Genomic DNA, 27,766 nt, shown 5'->3' with positions numbered 1-27,766 from the left:
TAGCACTATTTCTCAGTTGCAGTTCACAGTACAGTGACATCTAATGGTCAAATATTAGACAGTGTTGTTTTAAAGAATGTTGTGACGAGCTTTAGTGTGCCTGGGATGTTTTTCGTCCTATCTGGTGACCGCCAACAATACCAGAAGTCTTTCAATCTGTCCTTGATAAAGTGAAAACACGTGCAACTTAACATTTATTTTCTCTGCAACATAACTTTTTTTTGTAAATACTGAAAATTATGATATGTATTTTTTCCTGACGAACGTGTCCAAATGAAACATTTAATGAGTGGAGGTTTTTTTTCTCCGTGCTTGCATTCCTTAACATTTCATCATAAAGTTACTCACTTACTGTTTCCTGGTTAAGCAGTAATACGCGACAAGACTAACAGTATATGGGAGCATGCAAATATATGCCTGTAGAATTTTAGAGGTTTTCAAGTGTCAAATAGGTACTGTATTTTCAACTTCAGTCCCGTTTAGCTGAGATTTACTAGAATTACATATGTTTTCCCAGTGTCTGAAATAATGTCTATTCCGATTTCGAAATCTTTGTTCATTTTGGAAATTTCGGAATTTTGGTTTGTTTGGAAATTTCGGTTCGTTTGGCAATTTACATACTCGGCAGCCAATCAGAAGCCTGCATCGAATAACTTCGTGCTTCCGGACTTTCCTGAGCGTTATAAGGTCGTACAGTTGCATATCAATTTCCAAAGTAGATGCAGAGAGAACACAAAAAAATGGATAAGTGGTATTGCGGTAAGACGTTTTCCTTTGTGTGACGTCATTACGCACGCACCAGGAATCAAGCCAAAACCTCAGCCCCAGAAGAAAGATTCAAAAGAAGCTAACAAAATTGATGTCGCTACAAAACGCAAACCTACATTAAAAGTATAGTGGAAAGAGGAGTTCACGTGGCTTGTAACAGACGACACAACGCAAACATTGCATGAATGAAGATGAGTAAATACAGGTACATACTGATGGCAGATGGAAAACAGCGATGTTATATACATGCAATGAATGTTATGAGTAGATTTAAAATAAACGTAATTTTAAAGTGTTGTTCTGTAATATATTCTGATGATCAAACTTTAATACTTTAATACAATTGCTTTTTTTTTTGCTTTTTTTGCGATTCGTCGTCTTATTGTGTTTCAAGTTGTGAAAAATGGGGCAGCCAACTTTATGGCTGGGCAGGCAACTTTTCAGAGTTGTCTGCCCTGGTGTCCGGTAACTTTTTGTCATGAGTTTCAGACACTGGTTTTCCAACATTTCTGGATAAAAAAAAACATTTTCCTGCGCCAACCTTGAACGTTTGTGCTTTTAGCCAGTGTGGCGTTAAGGCTTTATTGCCGTCACATTTTTAAAGGCACTTCGCAGCTTTTTGAAAAAAAACCAACACTCTAAAAAAAATACAATTTCGCCCTTGTGAGAGTTAGTTCGTTTTAGAGGCACATGTTTTCAGCAAATGTAGAAATCACTGCACACACGGCATACTTGATTGATACACCCAAAATAAAATCTCAAAGGCAGGAGCATCACAGCATTCCGAAGCCTTTGGCGTAAGTGATGGCCTTAAGGAGTCGCTCTCGCAATTTTTCCTTGGTAGAGTATTCTGGAAGGAGTAGTGCATTGAAACAGGTGTGCGAAGTAGGCAGCCTGTGACACAACACAAACGTAGAACAGGATTGGTAATGTGGTACTCTTTACATCACTCAATCTGAACTGGTCTGACTTCATGACCGGCCTTTCCACCCTAATTACAAGCTGCAACCCAAATCAAGACAATTCCACTTCTCAATTTTAATCCAACGAAAGGACTGTGCAGTTTAAAACTGAGTTAGTAGAATATTCACCTTTTATCACAAAACCAAATGACTCGGCAGTAAAAACAAAACGTCTTCATGTACCCTATAAACTCACATATAACCCAACATTGCATATAACCCGTGCTTTAAGATAGCCCAAAAGTAAAAATAGATTGTAAATATCAATAAGGCGTTGCTCTAGACATCAATAGCTATTTAAATATGTAGTTAATAAAGATTATTATACAAGTAAAAAGCTAAAAATAACTAATCATTGTACCTTCCAGAAGCGCTTCAATAGCAGACACTCGTACCCCGTTTTGAATTTCAATCGTTTTCGTCTTCGACTTGTTCTTTTGTCATTGTTTTCCACTTTTCCTTCCCCCTATCACTCACTTTCTTGGGAACCATTATAATGCGCAGAACCGGAAAATAAAACCAACAAAATCACAATAAAATGAGCTGTGGTCCCTATCAAAAGGCACCAATTACCTAAACAGGTAGAAGAGGTCGAGCAGGGCATAATCACCATCTACTGTTAAAGAGTGTAATTGTTCCTCCTGGTTTTCAAGAAAAGTTCTGCGACCCACGGAAAACACCCACTTTTGGGTCCCGACTCACCAGTTGAGAAACACTGCTTTACATAAAACAAAATGCCATTTTCCGAAAACTGATATATGTTGAAGGTTTTACCATGACCTGTTCCTCCACCTTTAAATGTTTTGGAGAATAAGATGTAATACTTTGGAGTTTGGACCGATATCATCATTTACCTACACTTAACAAGGTTGATTGGTCAAATAGAAATATAATCATAAAGATTAAGTACTACTAATAATGCCGATTCATACCTGTCTGTGTCCGAGCCATTTTTAGCGATGATCATTTTTAGCTTGCCGAGCCCACCGACCGGCGCTCTGTCCGTGCCGGTGGTGAATTGAAGAAATTGCCTCTTTTGCTCGTCTGTGAATGAGTGGAGGGTTTCCCAAAAATCCCTGCGGAAAACAAATCAATAAAAATATGTCAATCGGTATCCTGGTGAGTTATTAAGAACTCCGTCGTATGCACAAATTGGTCATTTGTTGTATTTGTTGGTATTGTGTCCAATAAAATACAGCACTGCCATACTTACGAACGACATCCGGGCAACTGTTAGTAATTTGAATTTGTTCATAAGTTGCTTCAGTGCTTGATTTTGTGTGTTTTGTATATAAGTATGTTTAAGGCTTGTATAAGTAACCTTTATTGTTTTGAAACTGAAAAATAAACATTTAATAAAATAATATGCTCTACAACGTTACAAAGCAGGCTGAATGATAAAGCATAGTAGTGAAAAAAAAGCTACAGATAAGGCGTTGACATTCTGTGGTCTGTGCAGCCCTTTGAGACTCCTTGTGATTAAGGGCGTCACAAATAAACTTGACTCGACTAGAAAGATAAATAAAGTTAAGTTACTTTTGTAAGGGTCAGGCGACTTCCTCCTCTGCGGTGAAAATTGGACGAAAAAAAAGCAATCCAACCATTTTCTCAACCGCATCAAGCTTTCTTGTTCCATTCTCATTTCAAAAGAAACGGCTCGTATCTACTGTTTTGCATAAGTCAAATGGTCGTAAGTAGGGGAGCGTCTGTATTTCAGAATGGATAGAGAATTTTCAGATTTTGATTTCTTTTTATTCGTAGTAACATTTAACAGCATCATTTTAAAGGGACAATTTGTAATATTTGAACACAAGATGTTACTGTGTGGTGTAGTTCAACCAAAGATGAGTGCTACAAAGCACAAAGCACTGTGGTGGCGCTGCGAAAGGTCACCCAGCATCCACCCAGAAGTGATAAAATCCACTTCCTCTTCCTAGTTTGTGTGGAAACATTCTATAATATCCAGCGCGCTAAGAGTTCTGACATTTTTATTGTTTAATATCCCGTGCAGCCATTCAATATGGTTGCTGTAAAGCGTAAAGAAGAGGCGAGCCATTTCTTTTGAAATGAAAGTTGAATAGGAATGATTGTTGCGGTTGAGAAAATGGTTGGATCGCTTTACTTTTGTCCACACTCTACCACAGAGGACCTCTTGAAGCCTATCTTCCAAAAGTAGGTTAAACTCAGCTTTATTTATCTTTATAGAGTATATTAATCTATGAAGTGTTTATTTTTCAGTACAAAAACAATGCAGGTTACTTATACAAGCCTTAAATATACAAAATATAGTACTGAAGCAACTTACGAACAATCGCCCGCTCATAAGTAGGGCAGCGTCTGTATACAAAAGAACTATTGTATTTGAAAAGAAAAAGAAAGTTAAACTTACTTGACAATTGGAGTGTCTTTACTATAACCTCCGTCATACTCAACCGTCTTCTCCAAGGCCTCAAAGTCAAGTTTCTATTTGACCACAGAAAGAACGATTTTTAAAAAGAAAAACATAAAAATTGCATCATAAAAACAATGTTTTCTCACCCTGCTTCCACAGATAAGCAACTCCACTTCCTCCGGCCTGAACAAGTATTTCAACGGAGACTCACTGGTGACCATGTGAAACCCTTTCTTAAAAGCTCGGAACTGACTCTCCACGCTCGTGTTAAGGATGTAGTCGGCATACAGGTTCACAAATTCCTGGAAAAAAACAGTGGAGATAAGTTAAAGTGACACTCGCTTGAAGGTTGTATACTAGTATTAAACTAGTGGATGCCTGACTGACAATATAATGTTCTTTAGGTAAACATTTTGGTATTAAAAAAAACATTTACATAATTTGTTGAATCTGTTCTTTTTTTTCATGGATATTCATTTGTAGAAGTATGCTGTTGCGCCATTGCGGGGTTGAACAGGCTTATATTACCGAACTTAAGGTGAGTAGATAATAGCTTGGACTGCATGAGGATCTCTTTAGATTTCCTCAAAGTAATGTGGATGACATAATTGTTGAAAAAGGAGCTGAATCATGTTTTTGAATTTGTCCTATAAAAGTGTTCACAGTCCCAATGAATAGGAGCTTTCCAATATTTCTTGTCACCTGTCTGTTCTCCTTGCAAACAGGAATGCCTTCTGCATTCTCCTTCAGGTCATACAGCACAGGGCTTCCAAAAAGGTCTCTTTGAGAGATCTGGAAGGTGAGGGCCATGTCTTCTTCCACATCACCACTGTAGTCGAGCAACTCTTTCAGACTCTGGTAAAGAACCTGGGAAAATTTGAATTTGTCAAACAAAAGGTCTTCAAAGATTGAAAGTTTTGTTAAAAGTCCCCATGTTTTCTGAATAAGAGAAAAAAAGGCATAAGCAACTATACTGGATGTGAATCTGGTAAGTCGTGGAAGGTTCCCCTCTTTCCCAGAAGCTTTCTGTAGACCACCATTGGAAAGTGCACATCGAGGATGCAGTTATTGTAGATAGCCAGCCCAAGCACTATTCCCACCAGTGTGTACTGAGCTTCATTTTCCAAGGAGGATGAGTTGAACCAGAAGAGCTTGGTGTCTTCATCGTAGGTAAACATCCCTGCAGGCACGGACACAAAGTCAAAGATATATCAGTCAATTCAGAATAGAAAAATTATAAGAGCAATAGTCTATGATGGTTCTTTACAGAGAACATGAAACATTCAAAATCTTTTCACTGAGCATGGATGATTCTGTCGTTATCCTGAACAGCAAAGAACAGAAATTGAACACCTCACCGATGTCGGGATTGAAAATTTCCTCCAGGACCAACTGAAAGAACTCTTTGGAAACGCCACCCTCGTCCACGCCTTGCTCGTCCTCGAACTCGACAAAAAGCTGCTTCTTCAGATCAGATGGGTTCTCCATGGAGATCATCTCAAGCTGTATCATAGGTAGCAATGGTAGACGGTCAAACAGGCTGTTTATTGGGACACTAACCCTAGCTATTATCAAGATAAATAACACTCAGAAAAGACTATAATAAAACTGTAATACAGTGATGTACAGTGAGGTTCGTGTGTGGTGGGGCACAGTCAGATATTCCAAATAAAAAAACAACATCATAATGATTAATTGATTGACAGAGCAAGAAAGCGATGTACAAACTGTGGAATAGAAAAGACATGATATGGTTTTACGTTATAAATGAAGTCCATTCTTCTTTTACAAGAAAGTATTAATAGATAAAAGACCGGGTGGAAACATACATCGGCCTGGAGAGGGCCACCAGGCTGTACTTACCCAAGACACACCACAGGAAATGGTGCCCCTACGACCCAAGTGGTTAAGTGATCCAACCAACCGAACAATTCTCTATGATGAAAAAATGTCTAGGCAACAAGAAAAAAACTTACTGGTTGGCTTGACGTGTAGTCAACTTGCTAATCCATCACGAATGGTATTGTTTGGGGCCGAGGTCTGAGCCAAAAAGGAATCCTTGCCCTAACTATCTTCTTCGTCCAAGAGGCAAGAGAATTGTGTGCCTCACTCTGTATCCTTAGAACCTCAGCACGGTAATACATAATTGTATCGTAAAATTCATAATATAATGTGAAAATTCAATGTTTTTAAAAATGAAAATTGAAACACTGTAAATCACTGGATCGCATTTTGGCTAAGGGATGCAAAACCTCATAATCAATATAGTTCACAATGCGTGGCTAGTCGGTAATATATATATATATATATATATATATATATATATTTTATTTTATTTTTTTTTAATCAAATTCACATAATACTGAAAAAAAACATTCGCAAAAAATTCCTTATTCTATTCAAATTACAGGAATGAACCAGACGACGGAATCTATCTTCACCTTATTACCACTTTTATTATCAGGACACGACAACGACAATCTACTGTCGCAATTTTAGTAATGGGATATTATCGTTATTGTCACAGTCAAGCCCTACATTTAATCAGTCTATTGCTGTGGCTCACCCTGACAAGCGCGTCATCGATGATGTGATCTCTGCGCACTTTAAGCTTGAGATAAGGACTGGGCTGCTGTCCCTGGACCATGCCGTAGAGGGCAGTGAGGCGGCGCTCACTGTACATCCTGATTCGGTTGTCGTAGTACAGTCCCTGGTTCTTATTGACAACGGTGAGGATGAAGGGGCAAGTTTGGAAGGAAAATTTCGTATCTGCATCCACCTTAAAATAGGTAAAATCCTTGTCCATCTCCACCACATCGTTAAGAGATTCGTTGACAAAGTCTTCGAATGGGATGAGGGGCCTTCTGCTGTCGATTGGCCGGACACCGAGTTCTTTCTCCAGAGGGTCTACCTGAGGTCCCTTTTTGTAAAGCCGCTCCTCGCCCAGAAGCTCATGCAGGCTGAGTTCATCCGGATCAGCCTCCTCGCAGTCGTCATCGTCGTTGTGCTCCGTGTCCACATCACCGCCCAACATGCAGGCGTAGAAAACCAACTTCAAACACTTACAGGCTACTACGACCGTGTCATCTTCATTCACCAAGTGCTCGCCGTTATACTCCCGGCTGACAACGGTGAAGGTGATGAGTTGCTGGAAAGTCTCCATTATGCGGCGGATGTGTGGAAGTTCATACCCAGACCACAGCTTGCACAAACGAGTCAGGGCGGCCACCGGCAGCTTGCTCATGGCACTGCACAACTGCGGTAGCGCCGTCTCCAGGTACTCGGGACTGTGCAGGTTGCTGTTTTCTATCAGGATGACAAAGATGTTCAGGTAGTCTGGATTGGTCTCGTAAACATCGAGGTACTCCAGGTCCATCTCCACGTTGGGAGTGAGGTAGACCAAAGCATTGACCAGCGCTGACTCAACCTGCTCGATGGTTTGAAGCCGGTCATAAACCCGCCGCACTGACTCAATGTCCACTGTGACATCAGTGGAACTGTCTGGCTGATCCGGAAACCCATCTCTTGGTTCAGAAGATTCTGATTCATCTTTACGGAAACTTTTTACCAGAGCGTTGGCGTTGGAGAACACCCGTCCAACGACGCGGATTAGTGCAGAGTAGTCGCCTTCCTCTTCGCACACACTCAATATCATACAGATTGTGTTCTCTGTGAGGTATTGGACATCTGGAGAAAATCAGAGGAGAGCTGTAAATGGACTAACTGTAGTCTTCCATTGTCTGGGTTTTACATTCCTAAAATTGAGATTGCCTATTTAGATATATATATTATTTTCCTTTCAAGTCTTTTTACAATTGTATCCTGGAGTTGTTATCATACACGGCAACCTTTAGACATTAAAAGGCAGTAGATTTTATCGTACATTCTAATTTGTCTTCAGAATATCAAAACAAAACATGTGCTGCTTTAAAACCAAACATGGCAAACTTTTCCCGAAACGAAAAGTTGTCTCCAAAAATGTCTGTGTTTTTTTTTGTATACATATATATCAGTGCCATATCCCCCTAGTGGGAGGTGGCTAGAGTCGAGAACACGTTTACATTTTTGATTCTTTCTGGGAGTGTATTCCCAGCCCCCTCGCTCAATCCAACTGATGTGTTGTAACTTTTTGTTGGGAGTCATTAGGTGACCAAACCCCCCAATTCCAATTCCTAACCCTAATGCCGAGCGCCAAGCAGGGAGGTAATGGGTTCCAATGTTGTAAGTCTTAGGTATGACGCGGCCGAGGCCCGAACCAGCAAACTCCCAGTCTAGGGGCGGGCACCCTACCCCCAAGGCTTATTTATAAACACCAAATGATCACCACAACAAATACATTTGTTAACCACACACAATCAGCTCCAATGTACCTGAAAAATCCTCCTTGACGTCCACAGTCTTACTTTCAGAATTTGTCTGCGATGTTTGGAGATCACAGAGTTTAGCATTCTTTTTACACAGTTCCAGTGCTCGGACCGCTGCCGTGTTGTTGTCCAGCGGCTGGAAACGGCTACACGAGGCACAGAATTCATTGTCACAGTCGTCCTTCCCACAGCCATCAGTTAACTGCCGAAAGTAGCGCTCGATGAGGTTCTTGGCTGCTGATTTGTTCCTGAGGCCAAGCCAAAAAGATTATACTGTATTGGGTTGGATTTGTATTGCTCTGCAAATTGAGAAGTGACACTTGTGAAGCGACTTACATTCGGATGGATCACGAAACCTATTACAGGTCCAAAGGACAATGCCTCTGAAAAAAAAAAAATGGTAACGTTTTTTCCATTGCTGGACTGGGCAGTTGGTATCTTTTAATACCAAGACTATCACATCTTAATACGTTTACATTATATACCTTCCCTATTTATGGAAAAACGAGCATTTAAATCTTATTTCTGGACATATTTCTAAATTATATCGCTGCAATTGTCAGGACCAGAACGGAAACAGGACCCAATTGCTTTACGTTTACCACAAGTTTTATTGAAGGAAAGAGGAAGGGCTGCGCCCACGATCCAGTGTTCTCTGGACACGGGAAGAAAGTTGCTCTCGTACTCAGATTGTGATCCGAACACGAAAGTGGATCTTCCGTAGCGAGCGATGGCGGTGTCAGGGACGGAAAAACAGGTCGGTAGCCAGGACTGAGAGCAAGGCGTGGTCTGAAACGAGTCGTAAGCCAGAACGGGAGAGTAGACGTAGTCAGGGACAAAAAGAGGTCGTAAGACGGGAATGGGGAGCAGACGTGGTCAGGATCAAAACGTGTTGTAGCCGGAGACAGACGGGAGCAAAAACGGGACACGTGGGGGTCAGGGTCGAAAAAAGGCTTGCCTAGTATACACTGAGGTTCGCAGACGGACTGACAACAGGGGATTGACAGGACCGGGTTCAAATAGTGACAAGGAGCCAATCAGAACCCATAGCGGTTGGCGCCAAATGAGCGGGCACAGATGATTCCCATCAGTAATCATGACAGCAATATCCTTCTTCATTGCACAATTGTTCCGATGCAATTACAACTGGCAGTCTTCAAGCACTACCTTGTGATTATTTTTGCCTACTTATCCAAACATTCTTTTTCTCTTTTAAGTCTTTGTTACATGTTTATCCTGGGGTGCCACGTTTCATTTTGTTATAATGATATGAATGCAGTTTATCATACATTTATCAAAAAGAAAGTATTACACTGCCTCTAGTTAACCACTAATACATTTTAAGTGTAAATTGTTGGAGAAATTTGAGAGTCAAAGTTGGCTGCAGCAAGTTATGCTAAATACCCCGGGCAGTAGCTCAGGAGGTAGAGCGCTCGTCTTGGGATCAAGGGATCCCAGTTCGAATCCCAGCTAGCCTGTGTTATGTTACATGTCGAAGTGTCCTTGGGTAAGACACTGAACCCCTAATACCACCAATAAGCAGGTCAGCGCCTTACATGGCTGCACAGATCAAGGCCGCTATTGGGAAATGTGGAGCACATTGTAAAGCGCTTTGGGAAGTCATTGACAAGAATAGTGCTATATAAATGCAGATCATTTCATTTCATTTCAAATTACTTCAACATAGTCAAGCGTGTCTATGAAAAGATAAGGGTGAAACGCGCTTTCTTCGGAAACAAGTATACACCTTGTTGCTTTCTTAGCGATAGCAAAAAAAATACAACCTTGTACAAACTTGTAAACAAAAACGCTTTTGCAGCAGTTTTTGAATCACAAAACCCCTTGCAAAAACTACATTTTCTGGACTTCGAGTTTACATGTTTGTTTTTATCTGTACATGTTAACGTTTTATTGTTCAATGAAATAACCACAAACTGAGAGCATATAATGATCGAACAAAGCCCTCGTTTGAAGAAGAATTTGTACTTTTGCTAGTATTCACACGCACACAACATGCTGAAACGATCGATTACGTCACAACGCAACTTGACATATGCAGTCGACTTTCTGCCAGCACATACACGACAAAAAATGTCAAATATTAATAACCATGCGTTGATAGTAGTTTGACACATTCGTTTATTCACAAACGCAGGGATACAAAAACGTTTAACCACGAGGGTATAAAATGCGTCAATGTGTTCGTGACGCGGCAAAAAGCACACAATTTAGGGGCATGCCGTACACTCACAGTTTTTTTTTGGGGGGGGGTCACTTTTAAACAAATTTATATTTCAAATTTAAACAAACCTTCGTAGGTAAAAATAAATTGTCAAACTGGTGGTAAAACAGTGACAAATACTTCAAGGTGAGTTTACTTTTGGTAAATAACAAAAATCTCGACCATCTTGTAAAGCAAGAGTAGATATATCCCAGAATGCAACGCGCAGAGTCAGACTCGCCTACCCCTCCCCTATGCACGAACCAAGAGGTGTTTGGGGTATTTTGGGTTTTATCTATTTATTTCCTTTTGTATTTTGTTTCTAGTTTATTTCTAAGAATATTTGTCGCAAAAAAATCAAATGTTTGCTTGCTAAGTATTATTTAAATAGAATATTGTAAATTCTGCCCTTTTGGGTTTTATAATTTAGATAGATAAATAGATTGATAGATAGAGAGAAAGAGAAAGAGAGAGAGGTAGGTAGGTGTGTGTGTGGATAGATAGATAGATAGATAGATAGATAGATAGATAGATAGATAGAGTAAATTGAGTGCTGTACTTGAAAATGTTTCCAGTTTCCCTTGTTAAGCGATAACAAAACTTGAAAACAACGCAGCTCCTATTTACATTCACATTAAGACAGACAATGTAGAATCAAAATAAGGATCATTTGTGTAAACAAGTTTGTTTTATTTCCCGAATAAACAACACAAACACTTCTTCCAGCAGTTGACTCAGTTTTTTTCCTACTTGTAGAACATTTACTGTTGCTAAGGTGAGTCACCTCATCCCACAGCTGCACAACATTCGTTTTACAAGTCATTGCCAATAGTGTTGAACAGTATTTTTTTGTTTTTTTTTTGGGGGGGTTGAACAATTTTATTGACACTATTAACAACAAATTAACAATGTGAGGTTTGAACAATTTTTCTCGACAATCTTAACAGCAATTAAGCATATTCACAATTTCGTTATATCTGACAATATGACGTTTTAACAATTTTTTCGACATTTTAACAGCAATTAAACACACAATTTCATTATATCATATCCCAACGATATGAGTTTTTATCGACACTTTTAACAGCAATTAAATACTTCTTGGTTTGTTTTTTTTGTTTTTTTAGCAAATAAACAATGTGAGGTTTGAACAATTTTTCTCGACAATCTCAACAGCAATTAAGCATGTTCACAATTTCATTGTATCATATTTTAACAATATGAGGTTGGAACAATTTTTATCGACACTTTTAACAGCAATTAAATACATTCACAATTTCATTATATCAGATTTTAACAATATGAGGTTTGAACAATTTTTATCGACACTTTTAACAGCACTTAACCAATGTGTAAAGGGCAAGGGTATAGCTCTGTCTTCTCAAGTGGGATTCCATCCCACCCTCCCAAGCAGCATCATCCAGTCCTCTGCCCGGGATGCTCAGAGGGGTCCAACTTTTTTGGGGTTGTTGTGTACTCTTTCTTGAAAAACGCTATATAGATGCAGTCCATTAACTATTTACTGTCCATACCCACAGTTTACTACAGTTACTCCCGTCCGTCATGGTGTCGTCACGTAGTGTGATCACGTGAGTGCAGAGTCAATTCGTGGCAGTATATTTTATTTATTCCCACCTAATAAAAAATGTTATAGCCTACGGTGTACACAAATTAAAATGATCAAAAAACATCTAAAACACAGGAAAAACATATACGTTGACAGTTATGATTCTGTATTGTGTACGGTAATTTATACCGGCAGTTCATATGTATTCGGGTAACAAGCGGTCAAAAAGAGATGTTAATCCTGTCCTTTGCTGCAGTTTCTTTCCTGAACACTCGAGGTCACTGCAAGCAAACATTTTGATTTTTAAAAACGGCAAACCCAAATTGGAAAGAAACAATGGCCTCACACTTCAAATAGACCTCAATGCAAAACATAGATATCTAGTTCATTGCCTTCGTGATCAGACACATTGAAATTTTTCCATAATCCACTCACGATTTCCTTCATTCGTGGGTCTTTTCATCATCTTTTCTCAACCTTCCGTTAAAGCGTACAAGTCATTAGGCCATCACTTTGCTTCCAATTAAGGTGGCTTCGGTATCATTAGAGGCTCCCGGGTGGTCCAGAGAAACAAATCATCGTTTTCGTATCTTAGTATATTACTACAGGTGGCAGAACATGGACAGTGGTTTGTTTAGTTTGATAAATCAAGTGTTTTTGCAAGTGTTTTTAGCTAGCAAGCCACATCATTGGCCATGGGCGAATTTGCAAACTAACATGATTTAATACTTAGTATGTCTGGTGAGCGGATTTACCCAAGTATTTTCTTATCTCAAGGAGCAACAATTTTTTCCTTCTAGAATTTTCAAGGTCGGAATGCGGTCGCTCATGCACTTCACACCTCACTCTGCTATCTGGTGGATATTTGGAATTTTTATACACGCCTAGAGGAACTCATCAATTTTTGTTGTCTAGATATATAGTGATTTACTTTTGACAGATGCTGCCTTGGAGAGAACGACTTTTTTATGAGAAGAAGGCTTTACTGGGTTGATTCCATGTTGTCTTTTGAGATGACTTCCAACTGCATTGTTATAACACAATCTTGTTGCATATTGGGGAAATACCTAGAATAGCTATGCCTTTTTTGATGGGATGAATACACAAGAGACTGTTTATTCCTTTTTATTTTTACAGATGCATAGGCGTATTTTGGTTTGAAATCCCGTTTGAAAAAGCATTTTACGAGGGATACAATTGCTTAAAAACTTTCACATTGAACAGTTATGCTGGATCAGGGGTGGGCAAACTATGTCTTATTAATACGGCATGCAAAACAAAAATATAATGACAATACGTATTATGTTGAATGAAGTATAGACACTCCCCAACTTACAATCATTCGACTCGCGTAAAACGGTAGATCCGAAAAAAATATTCGGGATGTCGAAAAATATCCGGACATTGCTGTAAGTTAGATTTTGTATTGTGTGCACCTTTTTCCGACTACAGGACAGTACTGTAGTGCTTCTTTCCGCCGCATGGCGCTGTGAGAGGTCACCCGGCATCCACCCGGAAGTGAAAAAATCTGCTTCCTCTGCCTAGTTCGCGTGTAAACATACAGTGCTACATGTACTGAATTTCAAGCGCGCTCAGAACTTTGACATTTTTACTTTTTAGTATCGTGCACCCATTCAATATGGTTGGTGTAAAGTGTAAAGAAGAGGCGAGCCGTTCCTTTCAAATGAAAGTGGAATAAGAAAGCTTGATGCGGTTGAGACACTTTTTAGGCCACTTTTTACGACAGAGGATGACCTCTTGAAGCTCATCTTCCAAAAGTAAAAAGAATTCAACTTTATCTTTATAGAGCATATTATTTTATGAAATGTTTGTTTTTTAGTACAAAACAATACAGGTTACTTATACAAGCCTTAAACATACTTATATTGTCAAGAACCACAACTGGATCAGGATCCAAATGCGTGACGTTCTCACACAGGCCTTTTATTTTACGGGAAATGGGGAGTCATGCACGTTAGGCAGCAGTCTGGCGTGAAATGATAGGAAGCCAGAGACCGACGAGATCGATACCAATTGCCCTAGTTGCTATCGGACAGATGGGGTCGATACCGGACAGGACGGGACAAACAGGATTGATAATGAAACAAAATTAAACAGGACAAACTAGAAGGGAACGAAAACTGGAGAGAATAATAAACAGGACAAAAATAGACGGGAATGAAACTGGAAACCGATATTAAACAGGAAAAAAATAAACGGGAACACGACCTGACAGGAAATACCAACAGGAAACTAGGACCGAGTCAGAACCCACGTCTTCCGGGGCAGAGGTTCGTTGACGACTGACAAAGAAAAAGTGAGAGCACTGAGTTTAAATAGACAGAAAGCCAATCTGTCAACGAGCTGCAGCTGGCGCCACACGGGCGGGCCCAATTGGGCGCCACGGCAACCATGACACTTGATCTGGGAAATTAGCATTTAACATTACAGAAGAAACCTGACATGATTGTCTATCATCCTGATGCTACGGGTATCCAGAGAGCCCAAAACCTTGAAAAAGGATAGGCAAGAAAAAAAAAGAGAAAAAAATCGTGCAATTTGGTCACTGAGTCTCCATAGTTTGTATTCTTCCTTTTGGTGCATCTCACACCACCTCACTCTGCAAATCCTTAAACTTTAACCTCAAAAGATAGAGCAAATACATTAATCTTTTGACTAAATAGACCTAACACTTCAAATACTTTAAGAGTGCAATTCCACTTTTTATTGGCGAGTTCAGCTAAGTTAAAGGACAGTGTGTATTAATTAGCGCCTCCTAATGGTAAAAAGAAAAATGTCATTCATTAAAAAAACAATATTGATTCAAATAATAAGCAAAAATATATGCTGTACCATAAGCAATGCCTAGCGAAAGTATTGACTCCCCAAGAACTTTTAATCATTATGCCACATTTCAGGCTTCAAACTCATAGCTCAAAATATTTTCCAAGAAACAATTGTGAAGCGGAAGCAAATTATTATTAAATTATTAACATTTTATGTTATATTTAAAACCCAAAAACTGAAAGATAGGTGTTGCAAAAAATATTGGCCTCCAGAACTGACTCAAGAGGTGACCCGATGGCTTCTGAATGATCCAATGTCGTTGTGAATGACTAACAATGACGGAGTGTACCGGTGTGTCATTAAGTCTCTCTGTGATGGGTTCAGAGGTCTGTGTAAGGAGACACTGGAGAGCAGACAGCAAGATTGGAATAAACTTGTGGAAATGTTAAAAGCAGGAATGAGATACAAGTACATTTTGCAACATTTACACAACTTCCGGAGCACGGAGCGAGCAATAATGTAAAAATGGAGAGTGCATGAAACCACTGGACACCTACCAGGACCTCGCCATTCGTCTAAACTTTCGATCCAAACAAGGACAAAAGTAATCAGAGAAGCAACCAAGATGCCCAAGATCACATTGGAGGACACCAATTATTTGCAACGTCTTTTTTTCAATTTATTTTTTGTTTACACAATATAAAATGTTGAATAAATGGTTTGTTTTCAAGATTGTGTCTCACGTGTTGATTCTTAAAATATATTCTGAGGTTATATGCTGGTCTACTAGTGATCCCAAGCGCCAAAAAGAGATCCGCAGGTTTTAGAGCGTTCTCCAATCGGGCCCCGGTGGTGTGTAATACTCATTCCCCTTAGACTCGATCTGCAACCTCAGTGGGAATGTTTGAATCTAAGCTTAAAACACATTTTTAGCATATGAATAACCTACATTTTATGTTGACAATATCTGTGTATTATTTTCCCTCATGTATGTTTTAGATCAGGGATGGTGTAATAATAGTCTATGGTTTGCAATAATCTGTGGTCTGTGCAGCGCTTTGAGACTCATTGCTGTAAATATCTGCCGAGATCTGGGGTCTCAAACTCAATTTATTGGGGGCTGCTGAGGGTAGGATCCAGGTGAGGTAAGCCCAATTGGGTTTTCCACAAAAACAGCACTGATAATAACATTCCACTGTTCTTAAAGAGACAGTGTTTTATATTTGTCCTCTAGTTGTTGCTGTCACATGTAGTGCAACCAAAAATGAGTACCAGGAAGACTACAAACTACAGCGACTGAAAGTGAGCAAAATTTTCTTTAAAATTTCACCCAGCCTTTCACAAAGAACCAAAATTGGAAAACAGGAAGAAAAGGAAAAATATGGGGAAATAAAGCAAAAAAAAAGAAAATGGATAAAGGAAAGGAATTAAAAAGTTAAAAAGAAAAAAAAAGCATTTTCTTCTAATAAGGAGCGTTTTGGTCTCCTTTTCATGTGCTTTTACCACTCATTTTGGTGGCACCACAGTATACAGCGACATCTAGTGGGAAAATAATACACACTGTCCCTTTGAAGTAAGTGCAGCCCACGCAAACTATGAATTAATTTATGACTGATTGATTAGTTTTCTCATTAATTCTTGACATTTATTTTTAGTAGGATTTTGTGTAGGATTTAGTCAAATGAGTGGATTTTATACAGGGTAGCAAGGCGGCTGGAGGTGGGGAGTTCCAAGGTTCAACTCCCTGTGCGGAGTTTGCATGTTCTACCTTTGCCTGAGTGGGTTTCCTCCAGATTCCAAAAACATGCATGTCAGGTTAATTGGCCGGTCCAAATTGTGTGAATGAGCGAGTGAGTTGTCTGTGTGCCCTATGATTGGCTGGCAACCAGTTCAGGGTGTCCCCTGCCCACTGCCCGAAGATAGCTGGGATGGGCTCCAGCACCCCCGTGACCCTACTGAGGATAAGCGGTGCAGATAATGGATGGATGGATGGATGAAAAATATAACATACACACCTGCATATAAACCGAATTCAAAATTGTGAAATACAATATTGAAATCTGGGAGTAGGCTTGTATGCTCGTAAAACAAAATGAACAGAAGGGGGCGTGCTATGTCATGCTCTGTCCTCCTACTTGGTCGGCAACGACCTGATTATGTTTGAGAGGGACCACATCACATTTAATGTGATTTAGTGTGTTTTATTGCCCGCTTTGCCCATAATAAAGGGTCCCAAGAAAGTTAGCAATAAGGGGAAGGAAAAGTGGAAAACAGAGAAAACAATGATCGAGTTGAAGAGGGAAATGATAGTGAAACATGAAAATGGAGTCAACGTGTCACCAAAGGTTGTTGTTTTATCTTTATGACCAGTATATCAATCTTTATTATCCTCACATTTAAAAAAAATATTTAGAATACATGTTTTATTAATAATGTGGGTTTGTATTTATTGTATTATGTGGCTATTTAAAAGCTGTTTCAGGGGTTGGCTTGTATGCGATGTAGGTTTAAATGCGAGTATATAGGGTACTCGCATACATTTACACATGTTTGCCCGCTGCCCGAAGATAGCTGGCACGGGCTCTAGTACCCCAGCGACCCTACTGAGGATAAGCGGTGCAGAAAATAGATGGATTTTATACACTGTGATTCAAATGTGATTCAATTTAGCGACTTGGGTGTCAAATGACACACACTGTCCCTTTAACTTTCATATTAAGGTGGGGGGCTCAATTCATCATAATGGGGGCCACAATTGTTCTAGTTAGAGCTGCTTTCCGCTGCAGCTCACACCACTTCACTCAGCAATCTTAGAGTGCATTTCAACTGTTAAAAGTCTTTTAGTGAGGGATCTGTACAGAATTTAAAACGGATTCACTCCCTGCCGACATTTCCTGGTCTTTCATCAATGCAGCCTCAGCCAGCTTATTCATAATGCGCGTGCATGTATGTGGATTTCTTAGACGCGCTTGAATAAACTTTTTTTCATCTTTCTTGGGATGGCGTTAGGACTCTACTTGAAGCAGCCCTTTTGTACTTTCACTGTTTTCTTGCTACGCTAACAGATATAAACCAAAAACGTGGGGACGAGCATTATGTCACTCTCCAGCACTCCCTCCAGCCCCCTTTCATTGGACCTAATGTGTTCCACGCTGAAGAATGTAAAATAAAATCTGCAGAGAAAAGCGAAGCATAAGGATTCTTTCAACTCAGTTAGGTATTGTTAACACATACTTAATAGAGAAAATATTCAAGACGCTACTTTTTAAGTACACCTCAAACGACCCACCCCACTTTAAAATTCACCTTCAATTATGCTATTTGACTGTTGCCCGTATCTCCAAGCACCCCGGTATTTCCTCTGAGAGCGGGTTTAGTTCACGCTGATATTTGAGGACCCAACTCAATGTATACCTTTCCCGTTATTCAATTAAACATTTTTTGTTCTTGTAGCTCTATAGTCTCTGCTCCAAATCGGAAGAATATCGCCCATTACCCGGTCCGTGGCCTTCCAGTGGACATTCGGGAACACAACTCCGAGAATACCGCGTGGCACTCGCGGGGCAGCCAAGGGAGGGGCTCGGGGGTTGGGTCTCGCGTTTCAGGCCAAGACTGACGATTTACAAAAGCTAAGAGTAGCCGGTTAGCTCTTTGATGTCAACCGTCTGTGCTAGCTTGTTAGCTGCATCCAGGTAACTTGTATATCGACAAAAAAGGGCGGAGCAAAGTCAGCATCCTTGCTGAAGTGGAAAAAAGAAGGGACAAGCCCAAAACAAGCTAAAAGTTGTCCCTAGGCGGGCGAAGAGAGGACATGGATGAAACGGAATTATTTTTGCGAGGAAACTAAAACACCAAAGCAAGGAACTTAAAAAAGGAAGAATGATCACCTAGCGGCCGCCTCGAGTTAAGTTTTTCCCTGGTGCGCAAAAGAAAAGTTGTGGCGTCGCTTCCCGCCCCTTCTCCGAATATAAGAAGTCTCCGTCGGCAATGGCGAGCCGCGAAGGAACCGCCGAAGCGTCTAAAGTCAAACTCAAGAAAAAGAAAAGCAAAAAGGAGAGCAAAACCCGAAGCGTCCACGCCAACATCCTCCGCGTAGATGACGACAACCCCAACCGACACTACGCCGACAACAAAATCAAAACCACCAAGTATACGCTGCTCTCCTTCCTGCCCAAGAATCTATTCGAGCAGTTCCACCGCTTCGCCAATGTTTACTTTGTCTTCATCGCTTTGCTCAACTTCGTGCCAGTGGTCAATGCTTTCCAACCCGAGCTCGCCCTGGCCCCGGTGGTCTTCATCCTGTCCGTCACGGCCATCAAGGACCTGTGGGAAGATTACAGGAGACACCGTTCCGACAAGGAGATCAATCACATGGACTGCCTTGTCTACAACAGGCGAGTAACAAAAGTTCTGTTACGGAAGTTTCATTCGGAGTTCGTCTGGGTGCTTGAAATCCTCGAAAATGCTATTTTAATCTTGTGTTTTCAAAGATTGAAAAGTGATTGGATTTTGGGTAAAGTGCTTGTTGATGGTTGAATTTGTTGCCATGTTGCTCGACAAGTCTGCTTAAAATGTATGCTGACATTGCTCTCTGGTGGCTTGCCGTTGAATTTCTTGTCCCCTCATGATTAACGGCAGCTGATATTTGTTTGTATGGCATTGTCCTATGAAGCAGCATCGTCCCCAACTGAACAGATGCATGCTACACCTAAATAGAGCGCTATTAATGTGTATTAGTGCAAAGATTACATATCAATTAAAGACTTTTATTATATGGGCCATGCAAAAAATTAATAATTATTAGGTAGCGTTACCCTGGGGAAAATGTAATGGGAAGAACGTCCTGCAACTGAAAATGTAAGTTACATAACACTGTCATTTTTACCTAACACCTATATGCCCACTGCCCGATGATGGCTGGGATGGGCTCCAGCACCCCGCGACCCTACTGAGGATAAGCGGTGTAGCTAATGAGATGACCTATATGGTGATGGATTTGTCTCAAAAATAGTTACACGTGTATTGTTCAAATCCACAAATATATTCTATATATTATTTTCTCAAAAGATTAAACATTGCATATGTACTTCGCAGATATATTTGTGGCTCTGCAAAATACATCATTTACACTAAATTCCTCCAATTAATGTTACTGGAGAATTTTGAAAATTGTTTTGGAAAATCTTTAAAAAGTGCTTAAATTTGGCCATGAAAAAGGCAGACGAACCTTGTAAAATGCCCATATTTGATGATTAATTTATTCATTTCAACCTGCACTAGACATCTTTTGGTTGTAGGTTTTTGACCTTGTTCTGTTTAGTGCAAAAACTAATCTTAAGTTGTGTTTGGACCAAATTTAGAATAAACTTAACAAACATTGACTTTTCAACCACACAAAATGTATTTTTGGCGAGAACTTTGGCATCTTCTCCAAGTCTTTTCGACCATTTTTTGAAGGTTCGGATATGTTTTTAAAAGGACAGTGTGCTTTATTTAGTGCCTCCTAGTGGTAAAAAAAGTATTCTTAAAAACAACAACACTGATTTAAGTATTAAGCAAAAATATGTTAAATATAATAATATCATTCATCCATCATCTGCACTGCTTATCCTCAGTAGGGTCGCTGGAGTGCTGGAGGCCATCCCAGCTATCTTTGGGCAGTGGACACCCTGAACTGGTTGCCAGCCAGTCGCAGGGCACACAGAGACGGACAACTCACAGAGACAGACAACTCACTCGCTCATTCACACCTAGGGAACACCTGACATGCATGTTTTTGGAATGTGGGAGGAAACCGGAGTTCCCGGAGGAAACCCACCCAACCCACAGGGAGAACACGCAAACTCCACACAGTAAGGTTCGATCTCGACGACCTCAGAACCGTGCCGCATACGCACTAACCACTGCCCCGCCGTGCTGCCCTCATACAAACATGCTTTTTAGAATATTTTTAGTATTTATGTATGTTACATAATATGAGGCTCACCTAGAGAGAGCTGGTATTACATCTTGCTTTTAAGGGTGCCCTAAAGAACCTCGTGAAAGGCCGGGCAAAACATTTGAAAAAAAATGGTGCGTTCACTTTGACTCTCCGTAGTTTGTGATACTCCTTGTGCTTTATAGCATTCGTTTTTGGTTGCACTACACAATACCAAACCTGCCAACGCTATCGCTTTATGCCATGGAATACGACTATTCGCCCATTCAAAACGTTTACCACTTTTTAGACATGTTTCACCACTTTTTCAAATTTTAACAACAAAAGAAAATCTGGGCTTTAGACTAGTATTTTGGTCTACCGCTGCTTTATTTTGAAGCGAAACCAAGTTTTGTGTATGAATAAATCGCTTTGACCATCAAATTAGATTTCCATTTTGGTAAAAGTTTGCCACTTCTGGTTACAAACAAGCACATGTTGGGTTTTTTTTTCGGTTAATATTCTGAGGACAAATTGTGTTTTCCATGTAAAAATTACTCGATTAAGAAAGACCGCGTTTTAATGCCGAATGTTTGGCATCTATCCAATGCAGTACCATCTAGTGGTCAAATATTACAGTGTCCCCGAAAAGTACTTGGTTGTTCCCTACATTGTAAAAACAATTTTGGGTATGTGCTAATTCTAAATATTGCTTGGTATTGGTGCCAATGCCAACCTTTTTAGGGGATTTACACTTATCCTCTGCTTTCAAGTGGTCTTTTAACAATCAGGCACCTAAAATCAAAGGAATAGTTGAATTGACACAAAATTAACACAATATTAAAGGGACTGCATATAATTTTGAGTGCTTCCTCGTGGTACAAAAAAACCCGTTAATTTAAATACTAAGCAAAAAAGTATCACACAATGTTATTTTGTATAAATAAAAATCATAGGTGGAGAAATATGTATTCCTTTTACACCCTGGAATCTCCACCTAGGTCGACGCCATGTTTGTTCGGCAGCCTACCGCCACACTGTGATGTGTATCACTGGCCTTCGCTAGTACCAGTCATCATAGTGCCCTCAGGTGGTCAAATATTACACATTGGGGCTTCAAGGAAAATACATTATATATGTGATTGGTACTTCAAAGGCATTTTTTTTTAAAAATGTTGAACTTTGCAGATTAAAATAAGTTGCATGTAGTTGTATCACAGTGACGTGCAGTCAGTAGTGGCAGGTAATGTTATTTATTCGGTGTTAAAGTTCTTTTTCATTCAACTCAACAATTTTTGCATTTTCCTTGTCAAAATTGCAGAAATTTTACATTATATAAATATCATTACTGCAATTAGTTACACTGCATTACAGTGCTGAGTGTCTGCATACACAGAGTGAGGCACGCAACTCTATTGCCTCATGTCAATGGGTGATGATGAGACCAAGGATTCTGATTTGGCGCACACCTCAGCCCCAAAGAACAGAATTAGTGATAGTATTAGAGAGCTAACAACAAGTTGACCTATCCAGTCATTTTCTTTCTCGTTGCATGGATTTTTTTTTCACGTTGGTTGGTTGACGCTTTCATTCAAAAGGAGCAGCGCCTAGATTAATATAATTGAATACATTTATATTTATAATTTAATATCTTTATATGTTAGGGTAAGACAATCTTACATTTTTTATGCTACAGTTTATCCATAGATTTCTTGCTCTGCCAATTAAATAATGAATAAGATGTAGGTTCATTTGGTATCTGTATCGTTCATTGGTCAAGATTTGGTATTGGTTTGAAATAAAATCTGATATCAAACATCTCCTTAAATGGTTTGATAAAACATGCTATAGGCTTCACTCTGTTTACATACATTCCAGTTAAACAAAACAGCATTCTGCTCATGTAAGGCATCATGTCTAATTATCATAAAAAAGTGTTAAAAATGCTTTCACTTGTTGGAAATGCAATTTTAGTTGTTCAACAAACATGAAATTCACATGTCCGAGATCCATGAAAGGGACTAATTTCAAGTACAAAATTGCCGCTCAAGAGATGTGTGCAAAAGCTTAATAACTCAAATACTCTGAATCATTACCAAAATTAATAAGTGCCTCTCTAAAAATATCACAAATAAAGGCGGCAGGACCTTGGATTCTATGTGCCATACTGTCATGCTCATATGTTTACACAACCTTAACTAAAGGCCTCAACTCCAGTCCCACAAGAGACCAAGAGGAAGGCCACGATTGACATGGATGGTGTTATGAGTGCACTGGAGGAAAGAGGTCTAAATGGAAATGAAATGATCTGTATTTACATAGCGCTTTTCAAGTCAATGACTTCCCAACACGCTTTACAATGTGCTCCACATTTCCCAATAGCGGCCTTGCAGCCATGTAAGGCGCTAACCTGCTCATTGGGGGTGTTAGGGGTTCAGTGTCTTACCCAAGGACACTTTGACATGTAACACGGACGAGCGGGGATTCGAACTAGGATTCCTTGATCCCAAGACGAGCGCTCTACCTCCTGAGCTACTGCCGCCCCTACATATATTTTACATATAAATATATGTAGTGGAAGCTAGAGCCCTTGGTGGGGATAGGAATGAGTGGAGAGGTGTTGTAAAAGGATAGTGGGATGTTTGGACGCGTTCTAAGGGATGGGCACGGCACCTCTATGATGCGGCAGGGGTAAACCAGTGAAAGCTGTCGGGCTCTGCTGTTGAACAGAAGTTTGTTGTGTCACCCTGACCCGAGTGACATGGCTGCTTTCTCGTGTCCCGTTTCATCTGGAGGGACGAAAGCATGACCAACTTAGGTGCCGAGGTGCCCAACTTGTTTGGGTGTCTGGGCACTTGGGTTGGCCATGGTCCAAAAAATGTTATGTGTGTTTTTTGCTACTTTTTCCTTTTTTCGTTTCTTTGTTTTTGTGAATGAGTTTGTCTTGCTGCCAGTCACCCCTCTCAAGGGATATGACCAGGGTAGATAGATAGATAGATAGATATTTGATTCTAATGATCAAGAACCTTTTCTGGCCTCGGCATTACATGCCAATGATGATTATAAGCTGAGACTTAAGTATGAAAGGATCTTCTATTAAGAATGTCATTTTAAAGGAAGTCCTTTCATTTCGGATAAAAGGCAGAGCCAAATAACAAAGTTTTAACCTTTCACTGTGCACTATGAATTTGAAAAATGAGGTATGAATTTTACACAATTGAAGTATTCCAGTATGAGTTAATGTTAATTATACACATTTATAAGAACTGTAATGTTTTAAGATTGAATACAAATTGTTGTGGTGCATTCAACTCCCAAAAAAATAGGTAACAGGTATAAAGCATTTCAAAAGGGTTATTAAAAAATATGTAACACAAAAATAGTGCACTCAATACAAAAAATATTTTGCTGTCTTGATGCATCCTGTACATGTGTTTGTGGGGTGTTCCCGCCCTCATGAAAGTGTGCCTGTGACGCACATAAACAGAGCATAATTCACAACAGTCAAAAGACTCTGTGTTTTTAGTATTTTTTGTAGCTTTAAGTCCTCCTCACATGCAACTCTATTCAGGTGATACCGCCGCATACGTGGCAGGCAGCTTACAGGAAGCTCCCTCCTCTGTCTCAAAATACTAATATTTGCAAAAAGTTTAGATAATGAATGCATTGATGTTTTGGGGGGATTCAGTCTGGCGGGGGGTTGTGAGAAAACGTGGACGTGAAGCATCCAGTGAAGTTTACAATGAGTAAACACTTGGCTCTTGTTGATGGAACGCCAATCCGGACTAAACAACCTCTAGCTTTGGCTCCACCTGGAAGAGAAGTGTGTGGTCTTTGAATAGAGTTTGCTTTTACAGTGAACTCTTTTTGAACTTTTTTTGGCAGTGTTCATTTGTGGAAATTAGGGAATGTTTTGGTGGGGTTTGTGTTACTGATGATAATAACGCTTTTTTACAGATAAAGGAGCATACAGAAACCATTTTTATTTTTATTGCAAAGCTGTATTTAGGTGTCAACCTTTTTTTTCCTCAAAATAATAATACAATCTTAATATAGTTTAAAAACACAAAACTCACATGACAACATTTAAACAAACCAAGGTGTTTTATGACTTTTGATGTTTCAATTTTGATACAACTTGTGCTGCTCTTTGTGTTCAAGTTAGTTTATTTTTATAGCCCTTAATCAACGAGTCTCAAAAGGGCTGCACAGAGCAACATTACAATATCTCCTGATCTGAAACCTACACTATGGCAAGAAAATAATACTAAAAACCTGAGCATAGGGAAAATTGACATGACGTAATCCCCCTTCCAGGATGACCAGGCTGAAAGAGATGTTACCAGGGCATCAACCGTGCAGTTATGCTGGTCAGAGATGACAAAAGTCATGTGCTCTGCTGATCAACAAGCATAAATTAATTTGTCATGGCACATTTTTTTCATCTTAGGACACGGCTAAGCTAAGCTAAGCTGTCTGTGTAGCACTCAAAGAGTATGTTTGAGAGCATCTGTGGGGCTTGTTATAAAGTAATAAAGGACACAAACAAAAGGTTATTTAGTTACCTACTAATGAATTTAAAATAAAAAAACAGTATATCAGTGTTCATTTTACCTCTGAAAAGTGATGGGTCCCGGGGATTAGCATGCTCAAAAATCTATGGGTCCCAACAGAGATCTATTGTCCCGAAATTTAGTGTTATCGAGGTTTAAATCGTAATTTGGCGCCAAATATATAATTTAAATCTATGTATTCATTCAGTTTTAATCATCAAATTTTTAATTCATTTTCTGCATCAAATTATTGCTGGTAATATACCGATTAAAGGGATAACCACAAACCTGTCTTTTTTTTACAATTCCTTTTTTTCGTAACTTCTTTTTACAACATAATTCGTAATATCAATCATCAAAGCAAGCAAGCCGTTTGAGAGCCGGCTCTTTTTAATGAGTCGAGCCAAAAAAGCCGGTTTACTAAAAAAAGACCGACTTCCTTTTACTACACAACGAGATCTCTTTGGCCGAGATTGGCGTGCAGACGAAAACTCGAACCGCAAGACCAAAAAAAACAATGGCGGATCTGCCTGACGAAAAGTTTGGAGTGCAGTAAATCTTTGTTAAAAAAAAGTAATCGGGTAATAATGACAATTTTGTGGCAAAAAGGTTGCTGGTATATGAAAAGGAGTACTGTTTGGGTCTGGTGCACCTCCTTCCAACAGAGTGCGCCTAATTAGTTTGGAATTTGAATCATTAACTATCCTGAGCCTTTAAAAGGACATTTTGGACAGCACACGTTGTTGGATCATTTTCATTTCCCTGTCACCCGAGGATTGTTTTCCTTTGGTATCGTGTTTCTAGTTGGTGAGTAATTTAGTGCTCATTTGATAATTTGTTGCATTTTCCATTTCCGCTCTCTGTCTTTGTTTTCGGTTTGGACTTTGTCATGTTTGGTTTTGTTTGGACATTTTGTTGTTTTGTGAACCCTTGTTTGTCACTTTGTACCGCTTTTTGAGCTCCGCTGCTTCACCCACACAGGCCAATCCTCCAAAACCAGCCAGCGAAGACACATCATCAAAAATGAGTCCCCCCAAAATCAAGCTATGGGGGAATCTCCAAGAAAGCAATCAAGTGAAGATCAAGGATAAAGTGGATAATCAGTGTTCTCGTTTGCCCGCCTCCCTGCGTCCTAGACGCATCATTTTTGCTGGGGACGCATTGTGTCAAATCAATGTGCGTCCCTGGGACGCAACTTTTTTGACACCAAATTGTCATTATTACCCGATTACCTTTTTTTTTTGTTAACAAAGATTTACCGCACTCCAAACTTCTCGTCAGGCAGATCCGCCATGGCTGTTTTGGTCTCGCGCCGATCTCAGCAAATGAGATCTCGTTGCTTCGAGATGACGTCATTGTTTTGGTGGTTGTCGAGTGAAAGAGAAGTATGCCTCCGTAAAAACAGTTGGTATTAGGTGCAAATCAACAAAAAATTGGTATTTTTTTCAGTGTCGGTAATATGTCGAAACATAATACAGAAAGTGGTAACAACGGCAATAATTCCGGCACAAAAAAACGGCAGAGAAATTCTTCAGAAGACCGCGAAGGCAAGGAAAACATGTGTTTTGAAGCGAACGATTCGACGAAAGATAAACAAGAGAATACTCCCAGCAAGAAAAGGACTTTTCTGCCAAAATTGAATCAATTATATTCCTGGTTACGCTATGAGGAGGATGATAATGGAGGCTACATGTTCTGTAATGCGTGCGCCCAGCGTGACAAAAAAATTGGATTACATAAATCACTTCGCAATACGAACTTTCAGACAAGCACATTGGATCGGCATAACGACAATGAAAACCACAAATTAGCTATGGAAATTCCGTTGCTGCAATTGGACCTTGAGAAGGCATTACAACTGTGGCGGTACGGCAAACCACGAAGAATATATGAACTGAAAAATCTGAAGTGATTAAAACTGCATGAATATATAGACTAATATTTCAGCAATTTTATTTTGTATAATGTACAATATTTTTGTGAACTGAAAAATCTGAAGTGAACTGCTTTGTGTTACCAATTAAGTGTGATGATTAAAAATGAATGAATATATAGATTTTTATATTTATTCAGATATTTGTCGCCGATTTAAAATTTCAACCTCGATAACACTAAATTTTGGGGACCCATAGTCTCTGTTGGGACCCATAGATTTTTGAACATGCGAGTCCCCGGGACCCATCACTTTTCAGAGGTAAAATGAACACTGGGATAATGCTGTAAAAAGGCAAAATC

At 39.6% G+C, this 27,766-nt stretch overlaps 2 protein-coding genes across 4 annotated transcripts in view; one reads left to right on the top strand and one right to left on the bottom strand.

Annotated features, from left to right (window-relative positions):
• Positions 1-909: 909 nt before the first annotated feature.
• On the bottom strand, positions 910-18,705 carry ube3a (ubiquitin protein ligase E3A). Of its 3 annotated transcripts, none has more exons than XM_088348777.1 (11): positions 18,558-18,705; positions 8,823-8,869; positions 8,493-8,734; positions 6,689-7,809; positions 5,481-5,625; positions 5,097-5,302; positions 4,825-4,989; positions 4,269-4,424; positions 4,120-4,193; positions 2,663-2,806; positions 910-1,662 (listed from the first exon to the last, which is right to left on the bottom strand). In XM_088348777.1, coding segments are annotated over exons 2-11 (2,376 nt in total). In that variant the 5' UTR covers positions 8,825-8,869; positions 18,558-18,705; the 3' UTR covers positions 910-1,541. The 3 variants fall into 3 exon arrangements, with proteins under 3 accessions (XP_088204903.1, XP_088204902.1, XP_088204904.1); XM_088348776.1 differs by lacking the exon at positions 18,558-18,705 and adding an exon at positions 10,797-10,923; XM_088348778.1 differs by lacking the exon at positions 18,558-18,705 and adding an exon at positions 10,271-10,391.
• Positions 18,706-18,861: 156 nt separating this feature from the next.
• The window catches only part of atp10a (ATPase phospholipid transporting 10A), a 58,465-nt gene continuing 49,560 nt past the window's right edge, over positions 18,862-27,766 (top strand). Inside the window, exon 1 of the mRNA XM_088348775.1 lies at positions 18,862-19,455. Coding sequence (XP_088204901.1) covers positions 19,049-19,455 — 407 coding nt within the window. The 5' untranslated portion in view covers positions 18,862-19,048. The remainder of the gene's footprint in view (positions 19,456-27,766) is intronic.

Source organism: Urocampus carinirostris, chromosome 12, assembly GCF_059441175.1.
Source record: "Urocampus carinirostris isolate Australia breed hairy pipefish chromosome 12, RoL_Ucar_1.0, whole genome shotgun sequence".
NCBI lineage: Eukaryota > Metazoa > Chordata > Actinopteri > Syngnathiformes > Syngnathidae > Urocampus > Urocampus carinirostris.
Note: the sequence above shows the minus strand (reverse complement) of the source record. Positions and strands in the feature narration are given on the sequence as shown.